Source organism: Pempheris klunzingeri, chromosome 11 (assembly GCF_042242105.1).
Source record: "Pempheris klunzingeri isolate RE-2024b chromosome 11, fPemKlu1.hap1, whole genome shotgun sequence".
NCBI classification, from domain to species: Eukaryota; Metazoa; Chordata; class Actinopteri; order Acropomatiformes; family Pempheridae; genus Pempheris; species Pempheris klunzingeri.
This window is the reverse complement of record NC_092022.1, coordinates 26,068,058-26,095,129: the sequence shown is the minus strand read 5'-3', so window position 1 is coordinate 26,095,129 and position 27,072 is coordinate 26,068,058. Positions and strand designations below refer to the sequence as shown.

General features: G+C 44.9%; 2 protein-coding genes across 2 annotated transcripts; one reads left to right on the top strand and one right to left on the bottom strand.

The window, feature by feature from the left end:
- The first annotated feature begins 1,231 nt into the window (after window positions 1-1,231).
- On the top strand, window positions 1,232-16,830 carry LOC139210108 (PHD finger protein 20-like). Its single transcript, XM_070840079.1, has 18 exons — window positions 1,232-1,263; window positions 2,551-2,630; window positions 2,786-2,957; window positions 3,226-3,310; window positions 4,247-4,320; window positions 4,437-4,686; window positions 5,578-5,661; window positions 5,811-5,870; window positions 7,125-7,314; window positions 7,395-7,507; window positions 8,431-8,559; window positions 9,707-9,793; window positions 9,913-10,055; window positions 10,224-10,323; window positions 11,401-11,596; window positions 11,697-11,907; window positions 13,850-14,117; window positions 14,501-16,830. Exons 2-18 carry the CDS (start codon window positions 2,551-2,553, stop codon window positions 14,635-14,637), a joined length of 2,379 nt encoding a protein of 792 aa, XP_070696180.1. The 5' UTR covers window positions 1,232-1,263; the 3' UTR covers window positions 14,638-16,830.
- LOC139210109 (C-type mannose receptor 2-like) lies at window positions 16,761-26,327 on the bottom strand. Its single transcript, XM_070840080.1, has 5 exons — window positions 26,152-26,327; window positions 25,056-25,266; window positions 18,207-18,548; window positions 17,938-18,035; window positions 16,761-17,454 (listed from the first exon to the last, which is right to left on the bottom strand). Exons 1-5 carry the CDS (start codon window positions 26,272-26,274, stop codon window positions 17,317-17,319), a joined length of 912 nt encoding a protein of 303 aa, XP_070696181.1. The 5' UTR covers window positions 26,275-26,327; the 3' UTR covers window positions 16,761-17,316.
- Window positions 26,328-27,072: the final 745 nt, after the last annotated feature.

The window sequence follows — 27,072 nt, the reverse complement described above, 5'->3', positions numbered from 1 at the left end:
AGGGACGGTGGCCGAGTGGCGTCGTGTTGTTGGCAGACTAGAAAATTGCAACTAACAATTATTTGCATTATCAATGAATCTGCCAGTTATTTTCTTGATTAATAGTTTGAAATAGTGAAAAATGTCCATTATAATATTCCTCAGGACTTCTTCAGATGTTTTTCCCCAACTGTTCCCAAAGATGTTCAGCTCACAATCACATAAAAAAAAAAAAAAAACATAAGTGGAACCAGAGAATGTTTTGTATTTTCTACTATTTTAATCTACTTTATTAATAAACATTTTCTAGATTATTACAGCCTGCTTGCTGCCATTTTTAAATTCAATTGATTTTTTTTTTTTTTATCATTTCACCACTTTGAATGCGTTTTAAATGTGGTTTGAATTTCTGTTTGGCATGCACACTTTCTTAAGCTTTGGAAATTATTATTTTCCTACTGGCTGTGTGGGCTTAAGCTTTTCCTCTGTGCATATGTCCTTTGGTTTTATTTCCATACTGTCTTGTCTTGTCTAGACAAGACTTGCACATTGCACATATTCTTATAAGTCATGCTGTGAGTATTTGCACATTTTATGGTTGATATTACATAACTCACCTCTGGCTGGCAGAGAGCTCTCAGCACCCTCTGCCATTTAACATTCATTTAACATGTTACTGCTGTTCTTAAACTTGCACTACGGTTTTTATTTAACTTGCACTACGGTTTGCCACTTTACACTTCAAGTTCATTTCTTTTTTTATAGTTTATTTCACACTGCAGTGTTCATTTTGTACTTCTGTATTTGCCATTTTTACTCTGCATATTGCATTTGGTACTTTTTATACTGTGTATTATATTTTGTATTTATTTTACTTATTTACTTACCTTGCAATTTTTTTCTTGGTAATTCTTATTGTTGATCTGGTACTTTTTTTTTTTTTTTTTTTTGCTTATTTGTTTGTATTCATGGTGGTGGTCACTTTAACTTTATATGCTGCTACTGTAACACCAGAATTTCCCCCCGGGGATCAATAAAGTATTTCTATCTATCTATCTATCTATCTGAACAAAATACCAAGATAAATAAGAAATAAAAACCTGTTTGGGAATGTACCTGGTTGTTGTAGATATTGAAAGCAGGGCTGGTTTTGAGTGTCCTCCTCAGGAAACACAGAGCTCAGCACTCAGACACATAAACACAAACCAGCTGAACGGCGTCCTTCGCGCATGCGCCCTGCGGTCATCACAGTATGAAGAGTGCAGTGCAGAAGTAGCTCGAGAGGTAAACAAGCTTTTGTGTTGCTAATTTACAGATTTTGGGCTCATAATTACAGCCGAACAGCGGAGACGACTTTAGGAAGGTTTCAGCTTCTGTGACAGCTCATCTGCCGCCACGAAACTTTGATCCGCGCGCAGCTGTCACTGTGACTTCTCTGACTGAGCTCTCAGCGGATGCTAACAGTTAGCTGCGTTAGCTTATCCGTTCACAGTCAATGGAGAGAAGAACTACTCTGTTTTAACTGGGCGAGTTTAATGAACAACCCCGAACATTTGGTTGTCTCCTTTCTAATGTAGCCGGGGCTCACGAACGTGCAATTTCGAAGCATTTCGCGTTTCGTTTGAAGTCATAGTTTGGTGCTTTTTTTTGGTGAAGCTAACACTGACATAGTTAGCATTAGCATTTAGCCTCTGTCAAATAGCTGAGAGGCTCCCGAGGGGCGGGACTTATTCTTGACTGATTAGCAGAAGACGACCAATGAGAATGCCGAATAGGCGTCCTCAGCCAATCAGCTTCTTTCACAGAAGAAGCTAACAGGTCAGAAACAGAAATGTCAAAAAAAGAGAGAAAAACAACAGTTTCTTTCATTTATTAAACGCTGCTTGAGTTTTTTTGTTTATGCTTTTTCTTTTTTCTAATGCGCGCGTCATATATCACTCGTAATTCAGGCTCCGTGCGTGGAAATGTATGAAGTTAAAGTTTCGGTGCAACCGTTATCTCTGAGACATCAGCGACGTGCTGTATGTATGTCGTCATCACGTAATGTACAGTAGACGTAACCACGTAACCTGCTAACGTCCAGTCTCTACAGAAACTGCTTTTACAGGGTTTGACTCTTGTTATAAACATAAACAGCTCTTAAGTGATAATAATGACACGTGCAAATATTTTCTATTAAAGAAAATTAAAACTGCATTGGTTTGTCACTTTACACTTCCACTACATTTCTTTTTTATAGTTTATTTTACACTGCATTTGGCATTTTTACTCTGCATATTGCATTTGGTACATTTTATAGTGTATATTGCATTTTGTATTTATTTACCTTTATTTTACTTATTTATTCAACTTGAAAATTTTTACCTTTTTTTGTTAATTCTTATTGTTGATGTGGTACTTCGCTTATTTGTTTGTATTCATGGTGGTGGTCACTTTAACTTTCTATGCTGCTACTGTAACACCAGAAATCTATAATATTACCAAAATAAAATATAGTTTAATAGTTAAAAATAGTTTAATAAAGGCAGAAATTAATTTTTGCTGGAGTGATTTTTGGTCTCTTTTTGCCAGATGAAGACTCCTCCGGACAGGTCAGGGATCATCTTTGAGGTCGGAGCTCAGCTAGAAGCCAGAGACTGCCATAAAAACTGGTCTGGACCACACACACGCGCACACACACACACACACACACACACACACACACACACACTCACTTTGATTTCTGTGTGTAATCAAACTCTGTTCATTCAGCTCACTTTCAGATTTTGAGTCCTAAAATCTCACCCTGTTTTTGTCATGCTGTCAGGTACCCAGCCACGATCGAGAAGATCGACTACGACAAAGAGCGGGTCCTGATCCACTACCGCCAGTGGAGCCGTCGACACGATGAATGGTTCCAGTGGAGCTCGCCGTACCTGCGGCCACTGGAGCGCGTCAGCCTGAGGAGGCAGGGCCTGAACCCGCCGTGCTCGCAGCCGGTATGACGGCGGTCTGAACGTGTGTCGTGTGTGTGTGTGTGTGGGATGTACATGTGTTAAATCTGGTCTGTCCTGATATTTAACCATCAGCATCCTGCCAGGGACACTTCTAGTCACGATAATTAGTTGGATTTGTTGTCCCTGAAAAGAGGGAGTCAAGACTGAGACAAAACATAAGAATCGTGTGAACGTACGAGGATGTTGCAGCGTCTTCTCTGTTTACCTCGTTGGACTTTGTTGATTTTTTTTTTTTCTTATTGTCTCTCAGGTGTTTGTTTCGGGTACGAAGGTCCTGGCCTGTTGGACTGACTGTCGCTTCTACCCGGCCAAAATCCTCCGAGTCAACAGGGACGGTGAGGCTCCGTTTCACCTTTTACACCTGATGTTATGCTGCTGTACATCAGAGCTGCAGCGATCGCTTTAATAATACATGAGTCAGTCCACAGAGAATCAATCAACGGCAATTCTTGCCGTTGATTGATTGTCAAACAGCGTGTTCTGGGAATTCTCAGCTCTCTAATGATTTGTTGTGTTATCTAGTATTTTTCAGACAAAATGAGACAAGTCAGGCAAGTTTTTCCCTTTTTTCCAGCCTTTTACAGACCAAACATTTAATCAATGGAAACAAATATTGGAAAAAAGATTGTACAGTGCCGTTGTTATGAAGTCTAAAATGGTCTAAATTTCTCTGAGGAGAAATTTAAGGAAAACGCTCCCAAAAAGTTCTTTATCCATCATGTGCGCAGCAGTTAAAAATCCCATCGGGAGCGTCTGCATCTCGTTCCGGCTGTGACACGGCTGTCTGAGCTGAGCTGAACGCTTTAAATCCCACCAGAGGCGCTGCGGTGCGTTTCAGAAGTGTCCCGTTAGCGGCTAAGCAGCACATGAGCATTTCTTGCTAGAGGGGGAAGAATCGGTGGTGGATTTAGGAGGATTTCAGTGGGTGGGGACAGTCGGCCTGCTGAAGGACTGGAGGAGGTCACATGATCAACAGACCCCCCCCCCACCCCCCCGTTATGACATCATAAAGGGAGGCAAATCTAAAAGGAGCGTTTTCACTCAAATGTACTGAAAGATGGAGGAGGAAAAACAGAGAGAGGACGGTCTTTGTGGTCTCTGGACGCACATTTATGCTGAAAAGACAGAGAAAAGGATGTCTTGCATAATACGGGACCTGTGTGTGTGTGTGTGTGTGTGTGTGTGTGTGTGTGTGTGTGTGTGTGTGTGTGTGTGTGTGTGTGTGTGTGTGTGTGTGTGTGTGTGTGTGTGTGTGTGTGTGTGTGTGTCAGATTCCTACACAGTACGTTTCTATGACGGCGTGGTTCGCACTGTGAAGCCCACCAAGGTCAAACCCTTTCAGGAGGTAAGAAATCCTTCACTCTCATTGGTCCTCATCTGACTGTCTTCTCCAATCACAGCTCCTGTGATCCTACGTGTGTGTGTGTGTGTGTGTGTGTGTGTGTGTGTGTGTGTGCGCAGAAGTCCAGATCTGAGAAGAGTGCGGTGGGAAGCGAGGGATGGGAGGAAGGGGAGAGCGAGGAGGAGGACGACGGACAGAGAGAGGAGGAGGAAGAGGAGGAGGATGAGAAGAAGAAGATGGAGGAAGAAGAGATGGAGCAGAAGGTGACACCAGAGGAGAAAGATGGAGCTGAGGAAGGGCAGGAGGAGAGGAAGAGGAAGGCAGAAGCTTCATCCTCCCATCCACCAGCAAAGAAGAAAACAGATGACGGTAAGTCACGCCACGTCTGACCCTGATCTCCACACACACACACACACCTGTCAGGTAAACGCCCTCAGAGCTGATTGGTGCAGGTGAGTTCTCACCTGGACGTCAGTTTTATACATTCGAAACTTCTTTCAAGGATTCTGAGTGAAGCTTCAAATGTCTGCGGTCATTTTATCAGGCCGTCATCGAGCTTATTATGGTCACTATATAACAACCTCCTTCTTTTCCTCCTCAACTCCTCCTCTATCTCTTTCCACCTTCTCTCCTCTTCCCATCCTCCTCTGCCCTCCTCTTCCTCTTCCTCTCCTCCCTCTCCTCCTTCTCCCCTCCTATCCTCCTCCTCCCCTCTTCCTCCTTTCTTCCTTCTTTTCCTCCTATCCTCCTCGACTCCTCCTCCTTCTCTTTCCACCTTCTCTCCTCCCTATCCCCCCTCCTATCCTCTCCCTCCTATCCTCCTCCTCCTCCCCCCCCTTTCCTCTCCTCTCCCTCCTATCCTCCCCCTCCTATCCTCCTCCTCCTCCCCCTTTCCTCTCCTCTTCCTTTCTTCCTCCTCCCCCTTTCCTCTCCTCTCCCTTTCTTCCTCCTCCATTTCTTTCCACCTTCTCCTCTTCCCCTCCTCCTCCTCCTCCTCCCTTCATATGTCTTTATTTTTATATATTTTTCTTTATAAACACTTTTCTACAGTGAAGAATCGGAGTGACAATAAACATCTTGAATCTTGAATCAAAGCTAGAAACTAAATGTTAAAAAATATTTTGCTCAACTGAAATAAAAGTGAGACTTTAAAGTAAAACACAAAGATGCAGCGTTTGATTGTCGACGTTAGGACTGAAGCTTCAAAGTGAGGCGTTCACTGTCCGCCGTCACGCCGCTAATGAATCGCTCCTCTCTCAGGCAGAAGCAGTGGAGCTCAGAACGAGCCAATCACAGCCGACTGGAGCCAGCCGGCCCCCTCCAACGCCGAGCACGTCGACAGAGGTAACGGCTTCAAGGCTCGACTTCTCAACCGTAGTTTCTGAGAGAAAAAAGCTGTAACTGATGTGTATTTTTCAGAATAGTTTGGCGGTCGTGCTCCTCTAACAGCCTGTTGTCTCATCTCAGCCTCTGTCCTTCTGTCTCCCTCTCAGACGTCCTGTTGGAGCGTCAGGCCCACCTGCCCACCACGCACAAATTCAGCAGAGAGCCCCGTGAGTGCACTCACACACCACGCAGCCTGCACACAGGGTCGGGCCGTGTGTCTGTGATTCAGGCAGACGGGTGTCATTTTAGTGAACGAGAACAGGACGGTAAAATGAAGTGAGGGTACCAGGCCCCCCACCGTGGAAGATGTTGTTAGCATGATCCTGTTTAAACAGATCTAAAATAAAAGCTATGACAGACAGAGGATTCATTGTTTTTGCAGCAGAGAGCCCCCCCCCCCCCCCCCAGCATCCACTGGTAACAACAGTATCAGCCAGCTGGTCACCAAGGGGTTAAAGAGCTAGTTAGTCAGTGTGTTAGTGTGTAGTGGAGGTCTATAGTGTGTGTGTGTGTGTGCTAGTTAGTCAGTGTGTCAGTGTGTAGTGGAGGTCTATAGTGTGTGTGTGTGTGTGTGTGTGTGTGTGTGTGTGTGTGTGCTAGTTAGTCAGTGTGTTAGTGTGTAGTGGAGGTCTATAGTGTGTGTGTGTGTGTGCTAGTTAGTCAGTGTGTTAGTGTGTAGTGGAGGTCTATAGTGTGTGTGTGTGTGTGCTAGTTAGTCAGTGTGTTAGTGTGTAGTGGAGGTCTATAGTGTGTGTGTGTGTGCTAGTTAGTCAGTGTGTTAGTGTGTAGTGGAGGTCTATAGTGTGTGTGTGCTAGTTAGTCAGTGTGTCAGTGTGTAGTGGAGGTCTATAGTGTGTGTGTGTGCTAGTTAGTCAGTGTGTTAGTGTGTAGTGGAGGTCTATAGTGTGTGTGTGTGTGCTAGTTAGTCAGTGTGTTAGTGTGTAGTGGAGGTCTATAGTGTGTGTGTGTGCTAGTTAGTCAGTGTGTTAGTGTGTAGTGGAGGTCTATAGTGTGTGTGTGCTAGTTAGTCAGTGTGTCAGTGTGTAGTGGAGGTCTATAGTGTGTGTGTGTGCTAGTTAGTCAGTGTGTTAGTGTGTAGTGGAGGTCTATAGTGTGTGTGTGTGCTAGTTAGTCAGTGTGTTAGTGTGTAGTGGAGGTCTATAGTGTGTGTGTGTGCTAGTTAGTCAGTGTGTTAGTGTGTAGTGGAGGTCTATGGAGGCCACAATGAGGACAATAAGCAGAAACACCAATAACCACCTTTTAATAACAACCCTTAATGATCATTCAGCTGTGCTCCCTCCGGCTGATACAGCACCTGAGTGTTTGTATGAAACCCTGCTTTGAGTATTAGATTTAGACACAGTTTGGTCAAAGCAGCTCTACTCCTTACAAACACACACTTTACTTTGTTCCTCTCTCAGTGTACAGGGTGATAAAGAACCAGCCTCCTCCCATCCTCTCCATCGAACTGGACCACAACCCCTTCAAATGTCCCGCAGCGGACTGTACCAAGTCGTTCAGGAAGGCCAGCCTGCTGCACTACCACATCAAGTACTACCACTCCGACCAGCAGCTGGACGAGCGAGGAGGCGAGCGGGAGGCGGCGCCCAGGTAGGCTGACGGTTCGACTCCCTCAGCAGGAGCTTCACGGGAAGGAAAGTTGTGTCTGACACTGACTGCCGTTGTTGTAGGAGGAAGCGGTCGTCTTCCAAGGGGAGTGACTTCGTGCCAGAGAGGAAGAGCGAGGACCAGGACAGCTCCTGTCACCGTGACGACAGAGAGCACGGCAGCGCCATGGCAACAGGTAGGACGGATGCATTTTGTATAACAGTATTTAAGGAGAGCTTTAGTATTTTTACAGCGTAGTTTGGTGTCTGAATGACATCTGAGAAACAGGCTGCAACATGATCCTTTGGGACAACTGCACCTGATCACAGTAGGTCCACTAAAAGAGCTTGTTTGATCCACTGACAGGCTCAGAGTGTTATTCTAAGTGTGTGACAGCATCATGGAAAGGATCCCTACAGAGAGAGACCTGGAAGATCCTTTTGGTTTATTTGTTTATTTCAAAGCCACCAAACTCCATTGACAAAAACAGTTATTGTAACTTGCAGAGCCCAGCAGTTGCCGATCTATCGCTGCCTTGATCGGATCGTTTGTTTGTGTTATTGTGTGACTTTGGTGTTTCAAAGGGTTAGTTTGGATCCAACACAATATTTGTGGAACACACACTAACACAAACAGAGTAATTGGTCGAGGCTGCAACAGACCAGCAGCTCCTGTGTCCTGTTCTCTAAAATCCCTGTTTTAGTGAATGTAGTCTGTTTGTGGTTAAACCAAAAGGATCTTCCAGGTCTCTCTCTGTAGGGATCCTTTCCATGATGCTGTCACACACTTAGAATAACACTCTGAGCCTGTCAGTGGATCAAACAAGCTCTTTTAGTGGACCTACTGTGATCAGGTGCAGTTGTCCCAAAGGATCACGTTGCAGCCTGTTTTGTGACCACTGGCAGAGGAAATCTACTGTACCTACTAGTCAGAGACCAAATTATATAAAATAGGGCTCAAATTTCAAAATAACAGATATCATCTCTGTTTGAATGCAAAGTTTGAGGTTAAACTGTGGTTCAACTTGAGGAAGCTTATTTACCGCCCGCTCAGCTTTCACAGTTCAGCCAGCAGCACTTGTGTCTGTCTTACCCGTCTGACCTGCCTGTCTGTAAGCAGAAGTGAAGAAGGACGGAGAGAGGGAGAAGACAAGAGGGCAGGACAGAAAGGAGAGGAAGAACTTCCTGAGGATTAAACTAAAGAAGAAGAAAAAGAAGAAGAAGAAGAAGAAAAGTCAGTCAGGTACAGGTCAGTGGACAGTTAGTGAAGAGTAACTTCTAACCACATCCTTTAGAAGGATTTAGACTCAGACATGTGGCACAACTACAATCAGTTGAAATCCCCCCAACTACACAAATATTTCCAGGAAACACAGAAATGAAATAAAGATGAGGCTGCATAGAGTTATTGAAACTCACACAAAGAATCTGTCACCACACCGATCATGAATGAGCTGTTTCAGACCAAGAAAACAACTCTTAAAGTTCACTGGAAATGTTTCTGCTGAGTAACAGAATGCTTGAAATGTTTTTTTGGATAGTTGGTCTGACTAATTAAGCAAACTGAAGGCATCACACAGATTTGAGTTGTGATGAGCTGTGTGTCACAACTGTAAAAGGGGCTCTGGTATTTTTAAACCTCTGTCCTATTTGTGCATATAGTGGTGTCTAAATGACTGGTAGGTACTGAAAGTTTTGGAATTGGTCCAGTAGATCTCCTCAGGAGGCAGCCGCCAAACTTTTTAGCCACTGACAGGCTCAGAGTGTTATTCTAAGTGTCTGACAGCATTATGGAAAGGATCCCTACAGAGAGAGACCTGGAAGATCCTTTTGGTTTAACCACAAACAGCACACACACCAGACTACATTCACTAAAACAGGGATTTTAGCTCACAGGACACCGGAGCTGCTGGTCTGCTGCTGCTTCAATCAGTTAGTCTGACTGTCTTATTGTTTGACTTTGGTGTTTTAAAAGGTTAGTTTGGGTCCAACACAATATTTGTGTAACACACAATAACATAAACAAACTAACTGAACAAGGCAGCGGTAGGTGTGTAACTCACAGGTTCTGCGGGGCAAAATTATTGTTTTTCTCAATGGAGTCTGGTGGCTTTGAAGAGAGCAATATAACAGCTGTTTCTGGTTGAACAAAATAATAATAATACTCTGCTCAAACTTTGGTGTCCCAAAGGATCACGTTGCAGCCATTGCAGCCCGTTTGGTGGCTGCTGGCTGAGGTGATTTGCATTTCTCCTTTAGCTTCCCCCACACTTGATCGTTTGAAAACCTCTGCTGTGGCTGATTTATTTGTGTATTATCTGTAGTGTTAAGAGTACCAGATTAATGACTGAGTGTTGGTGTGAGCATTTATTCTACTGTTTCTTTCTTCTCGTCAGGAATCGGCAGCAGTGATGATGAGAACTCAGACAGACCTCCGATCACTCTGAAGCTGTCCGGTGAACATCAGGACACACACACACACGGTGGGAACCCTCTCACACACACACACACACACACACACACACACCTTACTTAAGTTTTTAAATGTAAGGAAATCGGCCGCCGGTGGCTCGTCTCTAACTGCGGCACGTCTCGCTTTCAGTGGACGACGGCAGCGACTGGTCGACCCTGACAGCCGAGAGCGGAGAGGACACGCCCTCGTGGCCCGTTGCTATGGAGACAGAGGACTGTGAGGTGGTGAGGTGTGTGTGCGAGGTGGACGAGGAGAACGACTTCATGATCCAGGTAACACACACACACACACACACACACACACACACTCACTCACACACATAACTCTTGCACAGGTGACATTTCTGTAACTGCGGCTTTTCCATTCAATTAAAGGACAAGTGCACTTTACTAGTTGTGAAGGGAACAGATTGCTTTAATCCCGTCTGCCTGTCTGTGCAGTGTGAGTCGTGTCTGTGCTGGCAGCATGGCACCTGTATGGGTTTATACGAAGACAACGTCCCACACAACTACATCTGCTACTACTGCAGACACACCGCAGGTAGGATCGTCCTGTTGTTTTAAGGAGTTCAAAATTAAAGCAACATTATGCAAGATTGTGTTTGTCCATGCTGAGAATACCGAGCTAGTTTCTTCTTATAAAAAGCAGTGGTGGTGAAAGAACACATATTCTCCTCATTTCAAAGCTCATATTTGCATTTAGACGTCCTACCACAGCAGGTTTACATTGTTGTTCTCATAGCGGACGTGGCTGCTGCAGCTGTTTCGCTCCATTTTTAGGAAAACAGAAAAAACCTGCTGCTTCACTCTCACCTTCCACGTCTTCGAGTTAGGTGATAGTGAGGGGAAAAACTATGGCGGACGGCGAGGTGTATCCAGGAGGTGTATACAGTGGGCGGCCTGCTGAAGGGCTGGAGGAGGTCACATGGTCGCTTTATTGCATCATAAAGGGAGCCAAATCTGAACATTTACTGAAAGATGGAGCAGGAGATTCAAGATTCAAAGATTCAAAGACTTTATTATCACATGCTCAGCAGTTACATGAAGCAATCACTGGCAGTGAAATTCTTGTGTCTCTGGTTCCCGGTAACACTGCTAACAGTATCAAGTAAGTAATATAAATAAGGTATTGACTATGTGCAGTTTAAAAGTCTTCTGGCCTGGGGGATGAAACTGTCTCTGAGCCTGCTGCTGCGGGCTCGGATGCTGCGGTACCGATGGCCAGACGGCAGCAGGCAGAACAGTTTGTGGTCTGTGCTCTCAATGGTGCACCTGTAGAAGCTGCAGAGGATCCTGGAGTCCACGTTGAAGAGCCGCTGTCTCGCTGACTTGGTGATGAAGTCAGTGTGGTGAGACCAGGTCGAGTCCTCGCTGATGTGAACAGAGAGTTATGTTAGAAAAGACGGTCGCTCCTGCTCAACTAAAGTTTTACAGAGCAAAGGCAGGTAGTCGGGGTGCAGAGTGAAAAAGCTCTTCAGTGTGACTAATTAATGATTTTGATGCTGTTTTTTCAGGTAAAATAGTTGCATAATGTTGCTTTAGGATGTTAAATTAGTGGTTAAGTGACACAGCTACGTAATCTGTAAGTTGTGTGTGTGTGTGTGCCACTCGTGTCCAGGTTGGAGGCGGGCTCAGCGTTTCCTGTCAGAACCCGACCTGCTGATATCAGGTCACATGTTTGGCCTGTCGTGCGTGAAGGAGAACTACTCCGAGGTCAACGCCTCCAAGATCTCACACACCAGCCGCCTGCTGGCGCACACGCACGACCTCAAACAGGTCCTCAGTGCGCTGCAGCTCAAAATCAGCCTGTTGCAGTGAGTACAGTCGGCAGCGGCGGTGGGGGGGGGGCAGTCTCTCTGTCTTCACGACCCCCAGAGTTCAGTGTTCAGCCCGTCTGTCCGTCTGTGCACGCAGCTCTCCGCCCCACCCCGACCTGCAGCTGTGGAGGTTGCCGTGGCGATGGGAGGACGGGGCGAGACTGGCGCCCGGCCCGAAAGGAGAGACGCCCCTCTGCTACGTCAGCAGCGAGCACTGCTACCAGAAGCCCGGAGCATCCTGGGAAAAAGTGGAGGAGAGAGAGAAGGAACGGCAGACGGTGAAGCAGGAGCAGGACGCCGAGCCGCAGGTACGACCTGACCGGCTCCACGCCATGAGGTCATCTCTGACATCATTCACCCACTGTGTAGCTCAGTGTGTAGTACTCAGTGTGTAGTACTCACAGTGTGTAGTGCACAGTGTGTAGTACTCACAGTGTGTAGTACTCAGTGTGTAGTACTCAGTGTGTAGTACTCAGTGTGTAGTACTCACAGTGTGTAGTGCACAGTGTGTAGTACTCAGTGTGTAGTACTCACAGTGTGTAGTACTCACAGTGTGTAGTACTCAGTGTGTAGTACTCAGTGTGTAGTACTCAGTGTGTAGTACTCACAGTGTGTAGTACTCACAGTGTGTAGTACTCAGTGTGTAGTACTCACAGTGTGTAGTACTCACAGTGTGTAGTACTCACAGTGTGTAGTACTCACAGTGTGTAGTACTCACAGTGTGTAGTACTCAGTGTGTAGTGCACAGTGTGTAGTACTCACAGTGTGTAGTACTCACAGTGTGTAGTACTCAGTGTGTAGTACTCAGTGTGTAGTACTCACAGTGTGTAGTGCACAGTGTGTAGTACTCACAGTGTGTAGTACTCACAGTGTGTAGTACTCACAGTGTGTAGTACTCACAGTGTGTAGTACTCAGTGTGTAGTACTCAGTGTGTAGTACTCACAGTGTGTAGTACTCACAGTGTGTAGTACTCAGTGTGTAGTACTCACAGTGTGTAGTACTCAGTGTGTAGTACAGACAGTGTGTAGTACTCAGTGTGTAGTACTCTCAGAGTGTAGTACTCTCAGTTTGTAGTATACACACTAGTGTGTAGTACACAGTGTGTAGTACTCAGTGTGTAGTACAGACAGTGTGTAGTACTCAGTGTGTAGTACTCTCAGTGTGTAGTACTCAGTGTGTAGTACTCACTCTCAGTGTGTAGTACTCTCAGTGTGTAGTACTCTCAGTGTGTAGTACTCAGTGTGTAGTACTCACAGTGTGTAGTATACACACTAGTGTGTAGTACACAGTGTGTAGTACTCACAGTGTGTAGTACAGACAGTGTGTAGTACTCAGTGTGTAGTACTCTCAGTGTGTAGTACTCAGTGTGTAGTACTCAGTGTGTAGTACTCAGTGTGTAGTACTCAGTGTGTAGTACTCACAGTGTGTAGTACACAGTGTGTACACAGTGTGTAGTACACAGTGTGTAGTACTCAGTGTGTAGTACAGACAGTGTGTAGTACTCTCAGTGTGTAGTACTCTCAGTGTGTAGTACTCAGTGTGTAGTACTCAGTGTGTAGTACTCAGTGTGTAGTACTCTCAGTGTGTAGTACTCTCAGTGTGTAGCACTCACAGTGTGTAGTAGACAGTGTGTAGTAGACAGTGTGTAGTACTCTCAGTGTGTAGTACTCAGTGTGTAGTACACAGTGTGTAGTACTCACAGTGTGTAGTACTCACAGTGTGTAGTACACAGTGTGTAGTACACAGTGTGTAGTACACACACTGTTGCTATGAGACCGTTTCTCGTTTTCTCGTAAGTGTGGAACCATCTTTTCTCTCCGGAGCTCTGACGGCTTTGGAGGAGAGGACGCTGGGCTACAGTAGAAAAAACACTATTATTTAATATTCTTCATATTATTTTATCTTCTTTGATATGATACATGGCTATATCAACACACAAACATACACTGCACAAATAAAAATAAATGTTATTTATATATTAACGTTATAAAAAAATATTATGGTCTGTATGTTCAAGATAATTAATACATGTTTTTTTAACTGCTCGTTTTACTTTAATAGAATTAGTATTTTATTCTATGATTTTTCATGTAGACAATCCTTTGAACGTTTAATCAACACTTTGGTCGTAGATAGTGCTGTCGTCCATTTAGCTCCACAAACATTTGCTCTGTTGTTCTTATACAAGCTGATCCGCGGCGGCCACGTTTGACGTGACGAAGCAGGAAGTCTGACTCCGTTTGTTGCAGGAAGTTACGGCGACAGAGGACGACGACAGGAAACCAGCCGACGGCGCCGCGTTTACCGAGGTCGTGACGCAGGCAGACGCTCAGGGGAACGTCAAAAGAGAGAGACACACACACGCGGACGCCCCCGAGCGCACGCACACCCAGACGCACACACCGGAGCCTCGAGCGGCGTCCGAGGCCGAGTGTCAGCTGAACCTGCTGGAGCACGTCGAGGCTCTGCACCTGCAGATCAGCAACAGGATGGACGTGATCGAACGGGAGCTGGACGGTAACACACACACACACACACACACACACACATGGAACACACACACACACACACACACACGGAACACACACACACACATGGAACACACACACACACACACACACACGGAACACACACACACACATGGAACACACACACACACACACACACGGAACACACACACACACATGGAACACACACACACACACACACACACACACGGAACACACACACACACACATGGAACACACACACACACACATGGAACACACACACACACACACACACACACGGAATACACACTCTGTCTCTTACTGCCCCCTTCTCTCTCTTTCTGCCCCCCCCTTTCATACTGCCCCCTTCTCTCTCTTTCTGCCCCCCCCCTTCTCTTTCTGCCCCCCCAGTGTTGGAGTCCTGGTTGGACCACTCCGGCGAGCTTGAGCCTCCCGACCCTTTGTCCCGCCTCCCGCAGCTCAAACAGCGAATCAGGCGGCTGCTGCGTGACCTGTGCACCGTGAGACGTCTGTCGGTGTGGCGCTGACACGTCTCACACCCCGAACTGTGACCCCCGACCTTTGACCCCGGCCCCCGACCAAACGGACTGACGGGGGCCGGCAGACGACCTGACGGACTCGTCCGGAGCGAGTCACCGAGTCACCGGCTCTGAGTCTGGAGGGACGGCGCGGCGTCCCCTCCGGTGGTGGACTGGTGAACTGAGCAGGTGCACCGCCTCCGGCTCGCCGCCGTGACCACGTGGTGACGACAGCTTCGATTATTGATCTGGTTTTTGATCAGCTGCCGTCATCCATGTTGTCGGGACAGAGCGTGTTGTTTGGACCGGATGACGCTCAGCTGACAAACTCGCCATCAAACCGTAAACAGCTGATCGACACAATTAAAGGGAGGTTTCACCACGTTTTATCTGGATGTCCAGTTCGAGCTCGAAACACGAATCCTTTCAAACGGGCGTCTGTGTACGGAAACTAATTGACCGATCGACTGAAACTGATCGATTGGACATCCATATAATTCACGAAACTTCCCTTTGAAAGGATTTGGAGAGGATTTAGTTTCACAGTGATGCTTTTGTAAAGTAGATCTTTCTCAAGGCAGAAATTTTGTACTAAAGTTGATATGAATCCGTTTTACAGCAAAAAAAAACATCGTCAGAGGGTTTTAAAGTCTGGTCACAGCCTGTGTGCGTCTTTAAAGGCACAGTCTGTAACTTATTCAGAAGCATTTAGCTGTATTGGTTGAAACTTTCGTTGTCAGTGTTACAGATTTGTCTTTAAAAGCCGTATTTGTCCCCTTTGTACCAACTGTGAACTGGACGGTGACGCTCAACCAGGGTTGAACCTCATCAGAGTCACATCGGCTTGCGGCGATTCCTTTTTTTAAATGTGTGAGTTTTGCAGCAGAAAGTCGTGGTTTTTCTCCTAATGCTTGTGTGAGCGGACCTTTAAAGGACGTCAGAAGCTGGAGTTTTTGCACACAGCTGTACCAAAGTTACCTGAAGGTACCACAGCCGTGGCCGAGGAGGCGGAATCGGATGTATCGGCCGAGCTCGCGCTAATTAGCAACCACACAGATATGTGAAGGATTTAAAAAAAGAAATCAGCTTTTAGGCTGTTTCATCAGTCTCTGTTTAGTTTTCTCTGCCTTTTCTCGCTCTTTTTAAGTTTTGTTTATCAGGTTTTAGGTGAATTCTTCTACTTTTTCTTTGGTGTATATCTGCGCTTTTAATTTCTTTCTGACACGACAGAGAAACGGTATTCTGAGCGAGCAGTGTGTGGGATTTAGTGGCCTCACACTCTAAAATAATAAGTCTGATCCTCCGTTTGTCACCACACAAAGCGGTACTGATCATTGTTTATCCCATTTTTGCTAATATGACCCACTAAATCCAACACGCCGCGCCTTTGCTCAGCACGGGGGTTCGTTCTGGGAACAGTCTGTAACATATTTCGGACACACTCTCGCCTCTGTACATAGACATAATTCATCACAGATGGAGAGAACTGCTGGAGCTTATGAGCAGTAATATTATTTCTTATTGAAATAAACTGTTTTCAGCCAAATTAACCGGCAACATCTCCTGCTGTTGTGACACGAAAATGATTCTGCGATGTAAATATGTCAAAGTGAATGTTTTATACGCTTGTGTAAGAGAGTAACTGTACAAAGTGAACTGAGAACTGAAGTGTCACTATAAAGGTGCTGATCGATGCATTGATCCGCTGATCGGTGTGTCATTATACCTGCGGGAGGAGGGGCTGCTGCACGGGTCCTGACTAGCGCGGCAGCTGTTCAGTGCATTGTGGGATTTGTAGTATTTGTATTTGTAGGTGGGAGTGCTGTTTACCGTGACATGAAATTATCTCGGGCCTTGAGTTTGACATGTCTGCTCTAATATTTTATATATTCAAGGCAATAAAGGCACATTTCTGCAACAAGGCAATTCAAAGGGCTTTACATAGAACATTGTGACAAAGTGCAAGAGAAACTTTGTCCTCGTTGCTCAGACTGTTCCCGTCTTCCAACGATAACCCGTTAAACCAGCGGATTAGGAGGAGGTTAAAGGAAAGGTAACTCATTTGGAGCAGGAGAGCAGGACGGTAACATTTTAGTGAGGCTGGCAGAGAATAAAGACGGTGTTCTGTCCAAGCTCAAACTTTTTATTCTTAATTTGCTCACAGCAGGAGAAAATATACAATAGTGCTATAATGCTTAATAGACAGGATGATTATAATATAACAATGCAGTGCAAACAATTCTCTTATTTAATGTAGTTTACTCCATTTTTTGGTAAATGCTAAACTGTTAACCTTACTTAATATTTTCTCATGTATTTCAAACTAAATGTACCATTTTTCCATCTTCCAGTGTCTTAGACAATATCTTAACTTATCTAATGGTATCTTATTTCTTCTTAAAGTATCTTTACTCATCTTGTTTTATGTCAGATTATCTTTAGATTGTAGACATTTCCCGCTGTCCGAGCAGATACATTTAAAGGTCTTACTTTAATCGACCGACAGTCTAAAACACAAAGATATTTAGTTTATGACCACATATGACAAAAAAGCATCAAATCCTCCCGTTGGAGAAGCTGGAAACAGCAACAACAACTAAACAACTAAAAGAAACAACAGCTGAAACTAATCGATGAAGATCATCGCTGCAGCTCTATTCTGACCCATTTCACGAGGACAGACATCCATTAAAACTCGTCTTTTTTTCTCTTCCTGCACTTCCTCGTCTTCTCGTCGTCCTTGCGGAAGACTTTTCCATCGGACTGTTTCCTCCAGCTCAGCCTGACGTTCTCGTCCAGCCCCTTGTCCTTCAGCCTCCGTCTGAGCTGAGACACAAAACTCCTCAACATGATCACTCGCTCAGAGAAAAGGTTTGTGCTGAACGCGCTCTTGTTAAATGACCTTCTGCGATCATTTCTATATGTTCCTCATGTCGGAGCTCCAGTTTAGCAGCACTCTGCTTCACATCACAAGTCCACCTGCTGCCTGACTCTCACATTTCTTCTACTGAGTGTAGAGCTACATTAAATATGTGTTCTGAGTCCTGACACCACAGAAAAATGTGTTATTGACTTGGAAAGATTAGAAAAAGGATCAAAAGTAAATGAAAGTAGGTTTGTGAATGTCATTTACTGGAGGTTCTAATTCATCCTTTTCAGCAGCTCTGAGTGTGTTTCCTGTTTCTTATACTGCTGTAACGAGGATTTGTCCTCTGGGGATCAAGACAGTTTTATCTCATCTTAACTGGCCTTTCAGAGACATTGAGCTGTTGAGTTTTTGCTTTAAATCAGAGCTCAAACATGATTTACCTGCTTCAAGATGTCCTCCATCACAGCCGGGTCGTTCAGATCCAGAGAGGAGCTTTTCTTCAGACTCAGTCTCACCACTTGCTTTGTCACAACTGTAACTGTGAATATTTAATGAATTCTGTTCATATAACATTATAACTTTATGATTCTGGTGCTGCCCAGAATTCAATCAGTTTAAAAGACGACAGGGAAAATGTGGCAGTTACATCCTGCATCTGTCGCACATTTTCAGCATTCAGACGCTGTTTCAATCACTGGTTGCCGCTCACCTTGTTCGTAGCAAATGGAAGCTTTCTTCTCGTCACATGGCCAGTCCTCCCATTTTCCAGAGATGCCAAAGTTTGCAGCCACACACATCTCATTCCTATAGTAGTTATTAGGTTCAGACAGGCTCCAGTACCTAAACGGGGAGTTACTTCCATCCAACCACTTCCAGGGCCCCCTGAAGAGGCCGATCCAGACTTCTTCTCCTGGACCTAACATCTCCTTTACCCTCTGGTTCTCGGCCATGTTTCTCACACTGGCCAGGTCTGTGTGGTGTTCTCTGCAGTAGCTCTGGGCCTCAGGCCACGACAACAACATGCTGATGCGGACAAAAGTCACATTCGTCCCTGAAAACAGTCGACAGTGAAGCGTTAGTTACAGTAGAGCTGCTGTAACTCACAGCTCACCTTCCAGTCTCATGATGAATCTTCACCTGTTCACTAACTTCCCCTCAGGAAGAGTCAAGGTCAGATTAGTTAGTCAGTGTGTTAGTGTGTAGTGGAGGTCTATAGTGTGTGTGTGCTAGTTAGTCAGTGTGTCAGTGTGTAGTGGAGGTCTATAGTGTGTGTGTGTGCTAGTTAGTCAGTGTGTTAGTGTGTAGTGGAGGTCTATGGTGTGTGTGTGTGCTAGTTAGTCAGTGTGTCAGTGTGTAGTGGAGGTCTATAGTGTGTGTGTGCTAGTTAGTCAGTGTGTTAGTGTGTAGTGGAGGTCTATAGTGTGTGTGTGCTAGTTAGTCAGTGTGTTAGTGTGTAGTGGAGGTCTATGGTGTGTGTGTGTGCTAGTTAGTCAGTGTGTCAGTGTGTAGTGGAGGTCTATAGTGTGTGTGTGCTAGTTAGTCAGTGTGTTAGTGTGTAGTGGAGGTCTATAGTGTGTGTGTGCTAGTTAGTCAGTGTGTTAGTGTGTAGTGGAGGTCTATAGTGTGTGTGTGTGTGTGTTAGTTAGTCAGTGTGTCAGTGTGTAGTGGAGGTCTATAGTGTGTGTGTGTGTGTTAGTTAGTCAGTGTGTTAGTGTGTAGTGGAGGTCTATAGTGTGTGTGTGCTAGTTAGTCAGTGTGTCAGTGTGTAGTGGAGGTCTATAGTGTGTGTGTGCTAGTTAGTCAGTGTGTTAGTGTGTAGTGGAGGTCTATAGTGTGTGTGTGCTAGTTAGTCAGTGTGTTAGTGTGTAGTGGAGGTCTATAGTGTGTGTGTGCTAGTTAGTCACTGTGTCAGTGTGTAGTGGAGGTCTATAGTGTGTGTGTGCTAGTTAGTCACTGTGTCAGTGTGTAGTGGAGGTCTATAGTGTGTGTGTGCTAGTTAGTCACTGTGTCAGTGTGTAGTGGAGGTCTATAGTGTGTGTGTGCTAGTTAGTCACTGTGTCAGTGTGTAGTGGAGGTCTATAGTGTGTGTGTGTGTGTGTGTGTGTGTGTGCTAGTTAGTCAGTGTGTTAGTGTGTAGTGGAGGTCTATAGTGTGTGTGTGCTAGTTAGTCAGTGTGTTAGTGTGTAGTGGAGGTCTATAGTGTGTGTGTGCTAGTTAGTCAGTGTGTTAGTGTGTAGTGGAGGTCTATAGTGTGTGTGTGCTAGTTAGTCAGTGTGTCAGTGTGTAGTGGAGGTCTATAGTGTGTGTGTGCTAGTTAGTCAGTGTGTTAGTGTGTAGTGGAGGTCTATAGTGTGTGTGTGCTAGTTAGTCAGTGTGTCAGTGTGTAGTGGAGGTCTATAGTGTGTGTGTGCTAGTTAGTCAGTGTGTCAGTGTGTAGTGGAGGTCTATAGTGTGTGTGTGCTAGTTAGTCAGTGTGTTAGTGTGTAGTGGAGGTCTATAGTGTGTGTGTGCTAGTTAGTCAGTGTGTTAGTGTGTAGTGGAGGTCTATAGTGTGTGTGTGCTAGTTAGTCAGTGTGTTAGTGTGTAGTGGAGGTCTATAGTGTGTGTGTGCTAGTTAGTCAGTGTGTCAGTGTGTAGTGGAGGTCTATAGTGTGTGTGTGTGTGCTAGTTAGTCAGTGTGTCAGTGTGTAGTGGAGGTCTATAGTGTGTGTGTGCTAGTTAGTCAGTGTGTTAGTGTGTAGTGGAGGTCTATAGTGTGTGTGTGTGTGCTAGTTAGTCAGTGTGTCAGTGTGTAGTGGAGGTCTATAGTGTGTGTGTGCTAGTTAGTCAGTGTGTCAGTGTGTAGTGGAGGTCTATAGTGTGTGTGTGTGTGCTAGTTAGTCAGTGTGTCAGTGTGTAGTGGAGGTCTATAGTGTGTGTGTGCTAGTTAGTCAGTGTGTCAGTGTGTAGTGGAGGTCTATAGTGTGTGTGTGCTAGTTAGTCAGTGTGTTAGTGTGTAGTGGAGGTCTATAGTGTGTGTGTGTGTGTGCTAGTTAGTCAGTGTGTCAGTGTGTAGTGGAGGTCTATAGTGTGTGTGTGTGTGCTAGTTAGTCAGTGTGTCAGTGTGTAGTGGAGGTCTATAGTGTGTGTGTGCTAGTTAGTCAGTGTGTTAGTGTGTAGTGGAGGTCTATAGTGTGTGTGTGCTAGTTAGTCAGTGTGTTAGTGTGTAGTGGAGGTCTATAGTGTGTGTGCTAGTTAGTCAGTGTGTCAGTGTGTAGTGGAGGTCTATAGTGTGTGTGTGCTAGTTAGTCAGTGTGTCAGTGTGTAGTGGAGGTCTATAGTGTGTGTGTGTGTGTGCTAGTTAGTCAGTGTGTCAGTGTGTAGTGGAGGTCTATAGTGTGTGTGTGTGTGTGCTAGTTAGTCAGTGTGTCAGTGTGTAGTGGAGGTCTATAGTGTGTGTGTGTGTGCTAGTTAGTCAGTGTGTCAGTGTGTAGTGGAGGTCTATAGTGTGTGTGTGTGTGCTAGTTAGTCAGTGTGTCAGTGTGTAGTGGAGGTCTATAGTGTGTGTGTGCTAGTTAGTCAGTGTGTTAGTGTGTAGTGGAGGTCTATAGTGTGTGTGTGTGTGTGCTAGTTAGTCAGTGTGTCAGTGTGTAGTGGAGGTCTATAGTGTGTGTGTGTGCTAGTTAGTCAGTGTGTCAGTGTGTAGTGGAGGTCTATAGTGTGTGTGTGCTAGTTAGTCAGTGTGTTAGTGTGTAGTGGAGGTCTATAGTGTGTGTGTGTGTGTGTGCTAGTTAGTCAGTGTGTCAGTGTGTAGTGGAGGTCTATAGTGTGTGTGCTAGTTAGTCAGTGTGTCAGTGTGTAGTGGAGGTCTATAGTGTGTGTGTGTGTGCTAGTTAGTCAGTGTGTTAGTGTGTAGTGGAGGTCTATAGTGTGTGTGTGTGTGCTAGTTAGTCAGTGTGTCAGTGTGTAGTGGAGGTCTATAGTGTGTGTGTGTGTGCTAGTTAGTCAGTGTGTTAGTGTGTAGTGGAGGTCTATAGTGTGTGTGTGTGTGCTAGTTAGTCAGTGTGTTAGTGTGTAGTGGAGGTCTATAGTGTGTGTGTGCTAGTTAGTCAGTGTGTTAGTGTGTAGTGGAGGTCTATAGTGTGTGTGTGCTAGTTAGTCAGTGTGTTAGTGTGTAGTGGAGGTCTATAGTGTGTGTGTGCTAGTTAGTCAGTGTGTTAGTGTGTAGTGGAGGTCTATAGTGTGTGTGTGTGTGCTAGTTAGTCAGTGTGTTAGTGTGTAGTGGAGGTCTATAGTGTGTGTGTGTTAGTTAGTCAGTGTGTTAGTGTGTAGTGGAGGTCTATAGTGTGTGTGTGCTAGTTAGTCAGTGTGTTAGTGTGTAGTGGAGGTCTATAGTGTGTGTGTGCTAGTTAGTCAGTGTGTTAGTGTGTAGTGGAGGTCTATAGTGTGTGTGTGCTAGTTAGTCAGTGTGTCAGTGTGTAGTGGAGGTCTATAGTGTGTGTGTGCTAGTTAGTCAGTGTGTTAGTGTGTAGTGGAGGTCTATAGTGTGTGTGTGCTAGTTAGTCAGTGTGTTAGTGTGTAGTGGAGGTCTATAGTGTGTGTGTGCTAGTTAGTCACTGTGTCAGTGTGTAGTGGAGGTCTATAGTGTGTGTGTGCTAGTTAGTCACTGTGTCAGTGTGTAGTGGAGGTCTATAGTGTGTGTGTGCTAGTTAGTCACTGTGTCAGTGTGTAGTGGAGGTCTATAGTGTGTGTGTGCTAGTTAGTCACTGTGTCAGTGTGTAGTGGAGGTCTATAGTGTGTGTGTGTGTGTGTGTGTGCTAGTTAGTCAGTGTGTTAGTGTGTAGTGGAGGTCTATAGTGTGTGTGTGCTAGTTAGTCAGTGTGTTAGTGTGTAGTGGAGGTCTATAGTGTGTGTGTGCTAGTTAGTCAGTGTGTTAGTGTGTAGTGGAGGTCTATAGTGTGTGTGTGCTAGTTAGTCAGTGTGTCAGTGTGTAGTGGAGGTCTATAGTGTGTGTGTGCTAGTTAGTCAGTGTGTTAGTGTGTAGTGGAGGTCTATAGTGTGTGTGTGCTAGTTAGTCAGTGTGTCAGTGTGTAGTGGAGGTCTATAGTGTGTGTGTGCTAGTTAGTCAGTGTGTCAGTGTGTAGTGGAGGTCTATAGTGTGTGTGTGCTAGTTAGTCAGTGTGTTAGTGTGTAGTGGAGGTCTATAGTGTGTGTGTGCTAGTTAGTCAGTGTGTTAGTGTGTAGTGGAGGTCTATAGTGTGTGTGTGCTAGTTAGTCAGTGTGTTAGTGTGTAGTGGAGGTCTATAGTGTGTGTGTGCTAGTTAGTCAGTGTGTCAGTGTGTAGTGGAGGTCTATAGTGTGTGTGTGTGTGCTAGTTAGTCAGTGTGTCAGTGTGTAGTGGAGGTCTATAGTGTGTGTGTGCTAGTTAGTCAGTGTGTTAGTGTGTAGTGGAGGTCTATAGTGTGTGTGTGTGTGCTAGTTAGTCAGTGTGTCAGTGTGTAGTGGAGGTCTATAGTGTGTGTGTGCTAGTTAGTCAGTGTGTCAGTGTGTAGTGGAGGTCTATAGTGTGTGTGTGTGTGCTAGTTAGTCAGTGTGTCAGTGTGTAGTGGAGGTCTATAGTGTGTGTGTGCTAGTTAGTCAGTGTGTCAGTGTGTAGTGGAGGTCTATAGTGTGTGTGTGCTAGTTAGTCAGTGTGTTAGTGTGTAGTGGAGGTCTATAGTGTGTGTGTGTGTGCTAGTTAGTCAGTGTGTCAGTGTGTAGTGGAGGTCTATAGTGTGTGTGTGTGTGCTAGTTAGTCAGTGTGTCAGTGTGTAGTGGAGGTCTATAGTGTGTGTGTGCTAGTTAGTCAGTGTGTTAGTGTGTAGTGGAGGTCTATAGTGTGTGTGTGCTAGTTAGTCAGTGTGTTAGTGTGTAGTGGAGGTCTATAGTGTGTGTGCTAGTTAGTCAGTGTGTCAGTGTGTAGTGGAGGTCTATAGTGTGTGTGTGCTAGTTAGTCAGTGTGTCAGTGTGTAGTGGAGGTCTATAGTGTGTGTGTGTGTGTGCTAGTTAGTCAGTGTGTCAGTGTGTAGTGGAGGTCTATAGTGTGTGTGTGTGTGCTAGTTAGTCAGTGTGTCAGTGTGTAGTGGAGGTCTATAGTGTGTGTGTGTGTGCTAGTTAGTCAGTGTGTCAGTGTGTAGTGGAGGTCTATAGTGTGTGTGTGTGCTAGTTAGTCAGTGTGTCAGTGTGTAGTGGAGGTCTATAGTGTGTGTGTGCTAGTTAGTCAGTGTGTTAGTGTGTAGTGGAGGTCTATAGTGTGTGTGTGTGTGTGCTAGTTAGTCAGTGTGTCAGTGTGTAGTGGAGGTCTATAGTGTGTGTGCTAGTTAGTCAGTGTGTCAGTGTGTAGTGGAGGTCTATAGTGTGTGTGTGTGTGCTAGTTAGTCAGTGTGTTAGTGTGTAGTGGAGGTCTATAGTGTGTGTGTGTGTGCTAGTTAGTCAGTGTGTCAGTGTGTAGTGGAGGTCTATAGTGTGTGTGTGTGTGTGCTAGTTAGTCAGTGTGTTAGTGTGTAGTGGAGGTCTATAGTGTGTGTGTGTGTGCTAGTTAGTCAGTGTGTCAGTGTGTAGTGGAGGTCTATAGTGTGTGTGTGCTAGTTAGTCAGTGTGTTAGTGTGTAGTGGAGGTCTATAGTGTGTGTGTGCTAGTTAGTCAGTGTGTTAGTGTGTAGTGGAGGTCTATAGTGTGTGTGTGCTAGTTAGTCAGTGTGTTAGTGTGTAGTGGAGGTCTATAGTGTGTGTGTGTGTGTGCTAGTTAGTCAGTGTGTTAGTGTGTAGTGGAGGTCTATAGTGTGTGTGTGTGCTAGTTAGTCAGTGTGTCAGTGTGTAGTGGAGGTCTATAGTGTGTGTGTGCTAGTTAGTCAGTGTGTCAGTGTGTAGTGGAGGTCTATAGTGTGTGTGTGTGCTAGTTAGTCAGTGTGTTAGTGTGTAGTGGAGGTCTATAGTGTGTGTGTGTGCTAGTTAGTCAGTGTGTTAGTGTGTAGTGGAGGTCTATAGTGTCTCTAGTATCTCTTGTGGAGGTTCACAGATCTTCAGTTCCTGTTTCTACATCCACTGTTGTTCTGGATCAACATGTTTTCTGTCTTTATTTAGTCTCATCTGATGGAAAAATCTGTCTTCTGTTTCCAGACTCTGTCGTCCCCCTGACTTCCTCCTCCCGTGTCATAATTATCACGGCCGCTAGAGGTCGGGGGCGTAAACATCTGTGGCTTTAACTCCCTTTAAAACACACCCACTGTTGTTGCTCTCAGTAGGGGTGTCGGTTCCCCGTCAGGTTTTGTGTTCGTCCCACTTGTCTACTAATCTGACATGTTGTGGAGAGCCAGGAGGCCCTCAGGTCTCTCAGGACAAACACTTCTGGTGAAGCAGCTTCTAGGTTTTATGCTTCGTCTACCTGAGGATCTGACAGTTTACACTGTGGGCTCTCAGTCCCCTGTAAAACACTTTAAAACACTTTCATAAAAGGTGCTTTACAAATGAAGTTTGATTCACTGATGCTAGATCGACAAGCAGAGAGGTCAAGAAACTAAACTACCAGTTAATATTCTCACCTGTGACGTCACAGCAGATTACATGTAAACTGTGATCACAAGGCCTGTCTCCCCAGAATCCATCATCATACATAGATGTGCAGATTTCTAACAGGTCTGCATTGCTAGGTTCTCCAGACCACCACTGTCTGAACTCGTCTTCTCCGTATGCGTAGAAACTTCTGTCTGACAGCGACCACGTCCAGCTGCTGTGCAGCCCGATCCAGGTTCTCTGAAAGCAACATATGATTTGTGCGTCTTCAGCTTCAATTGTAATGTAAAGCTTTAGATCCTCCTCCTGATTTTGAAGCTGCTCAAAGGCACATGTTTCCATAAAGTGTCCATTTACAGTTTTGATCGGATCAGTCTGAGTTTCAGTAAAAGAAAGCTTCACATTTTCTTCCTGAAACAGTATTCAGGTGCCCGTACGTGCACTGAAACAGCAAAAGTATGTTCAGAAATATAAAACGTATTCCAAAGTTTGTCTGAGGTTAATGTGAGGCTTTAAATTGAGTGGATCATTTCCATAGTTTAAGTCTCTTTACTGCAAAATCTCCTCCCTTTGTTTCCGTCCCTCCTCTGCAGCTCAACAGGGAAACACAACGAGGGAATTTTATACTAAAAACACTTCATACTTCTACTCTGCTACATTTGAGAGGGAAACAGTGGACTTTTACTGTCCTACATTTAGTTATTAGTTACTATGTAGGTTCAGATTTGAGGTACAGTCATACACATGCAGTTTATGGGTACAATACATGTTATTAACAAATGAAATATGATGCAGTTTGTAGAGATTAAACCTCCCAACAGTAGTTGAACTTAAACCCACCTTGAACAGATACAACATTAAAGTGCTGCTGACAGTGCCTCTGTCATGTAGTGGAGTAGAAATCAATGGAAATACTACTAAAGTGTGTAAGATATATGAAAAACAGAAGTACGTCAGACTTTAACAGTTCATCCACCAGTGTGTAAGTGTAAAACAGCAATCTGACCGTTCATAGCCGTGACGTAATCACCACATATCACGGCTGTAACGTGTAATTCCTTCACACAGTTCAGTTTCCCTCCATCTGATGGAGCCTTAATGGAAAAAAGGAGAAAGTGAACTCACGTTTCCAGAGGAGCCCATTCTGCTTAAATCTACCACGTTGTTCAGGTCCTCCACGTCCTTCATGCTGCGAATCGTGACCAGATCTGTGTACTTTTCTCTGCAGTAACTCTGTGCTTCAGTCATGTTCTTCTGGTCATAAACAACATGGTAGTGACGGACACCATCTGGAGAGACGGCACACAGCCCTGTAGGACAGACGAGCTTCAACATCTCATGGAAAAAAAACTTCATTATAACACCTTTATAACTTAATTAATCACATCACTGACTTTAGGTTTTCTGTAATTATGAATTCTTGATTTCTATGCTCTGTCTGAAGTGTGATCTCTTTTGTATGACTTATTGCTTGATATTTGTCTGTTTTATTTAGATTATTATCACATTGGGTTTTGTTTTATTATCTTCTTTTTGGGTTTTTATTGTATGAATGTCGTTTAAAATGAGATGGCACTTCTCAAGGGTAAGATAGATCATTTCCAACCCGTACGGTCTAACATTAGAAATACAGCAATGCACCATAACAATAAACATACAGTATATAAAAGATCCAAACCACTTGCCTGATGCAGCCACGATGAGCAGAAGCACTCTGTCCATCTTTGCTTGCTCTCCGTTTACTCTGATGTTCAGTCGATGTACATCAGGTTATCATTTGGCTTAATTTGCAAATTGGTCAGTGGCAACAATCATTTGCATAACAGGAAAATGTTTTCTCAGGGATTTGACGGCAGCCACAGACGAACACCGAGCCTCCAGTGACGGATGCTGAGTCGCCTCAGGGCAGTGATCTATCCACCACACAACTAACGCTTCATTCTGCACAACCGGTGTTTTTACACACTTTAAAATGTTTTGCATGAATATTGCTGACATCATTCAGACTTACAGGAGTGAAAAGAGGAGATATAACAAAAGGCAATG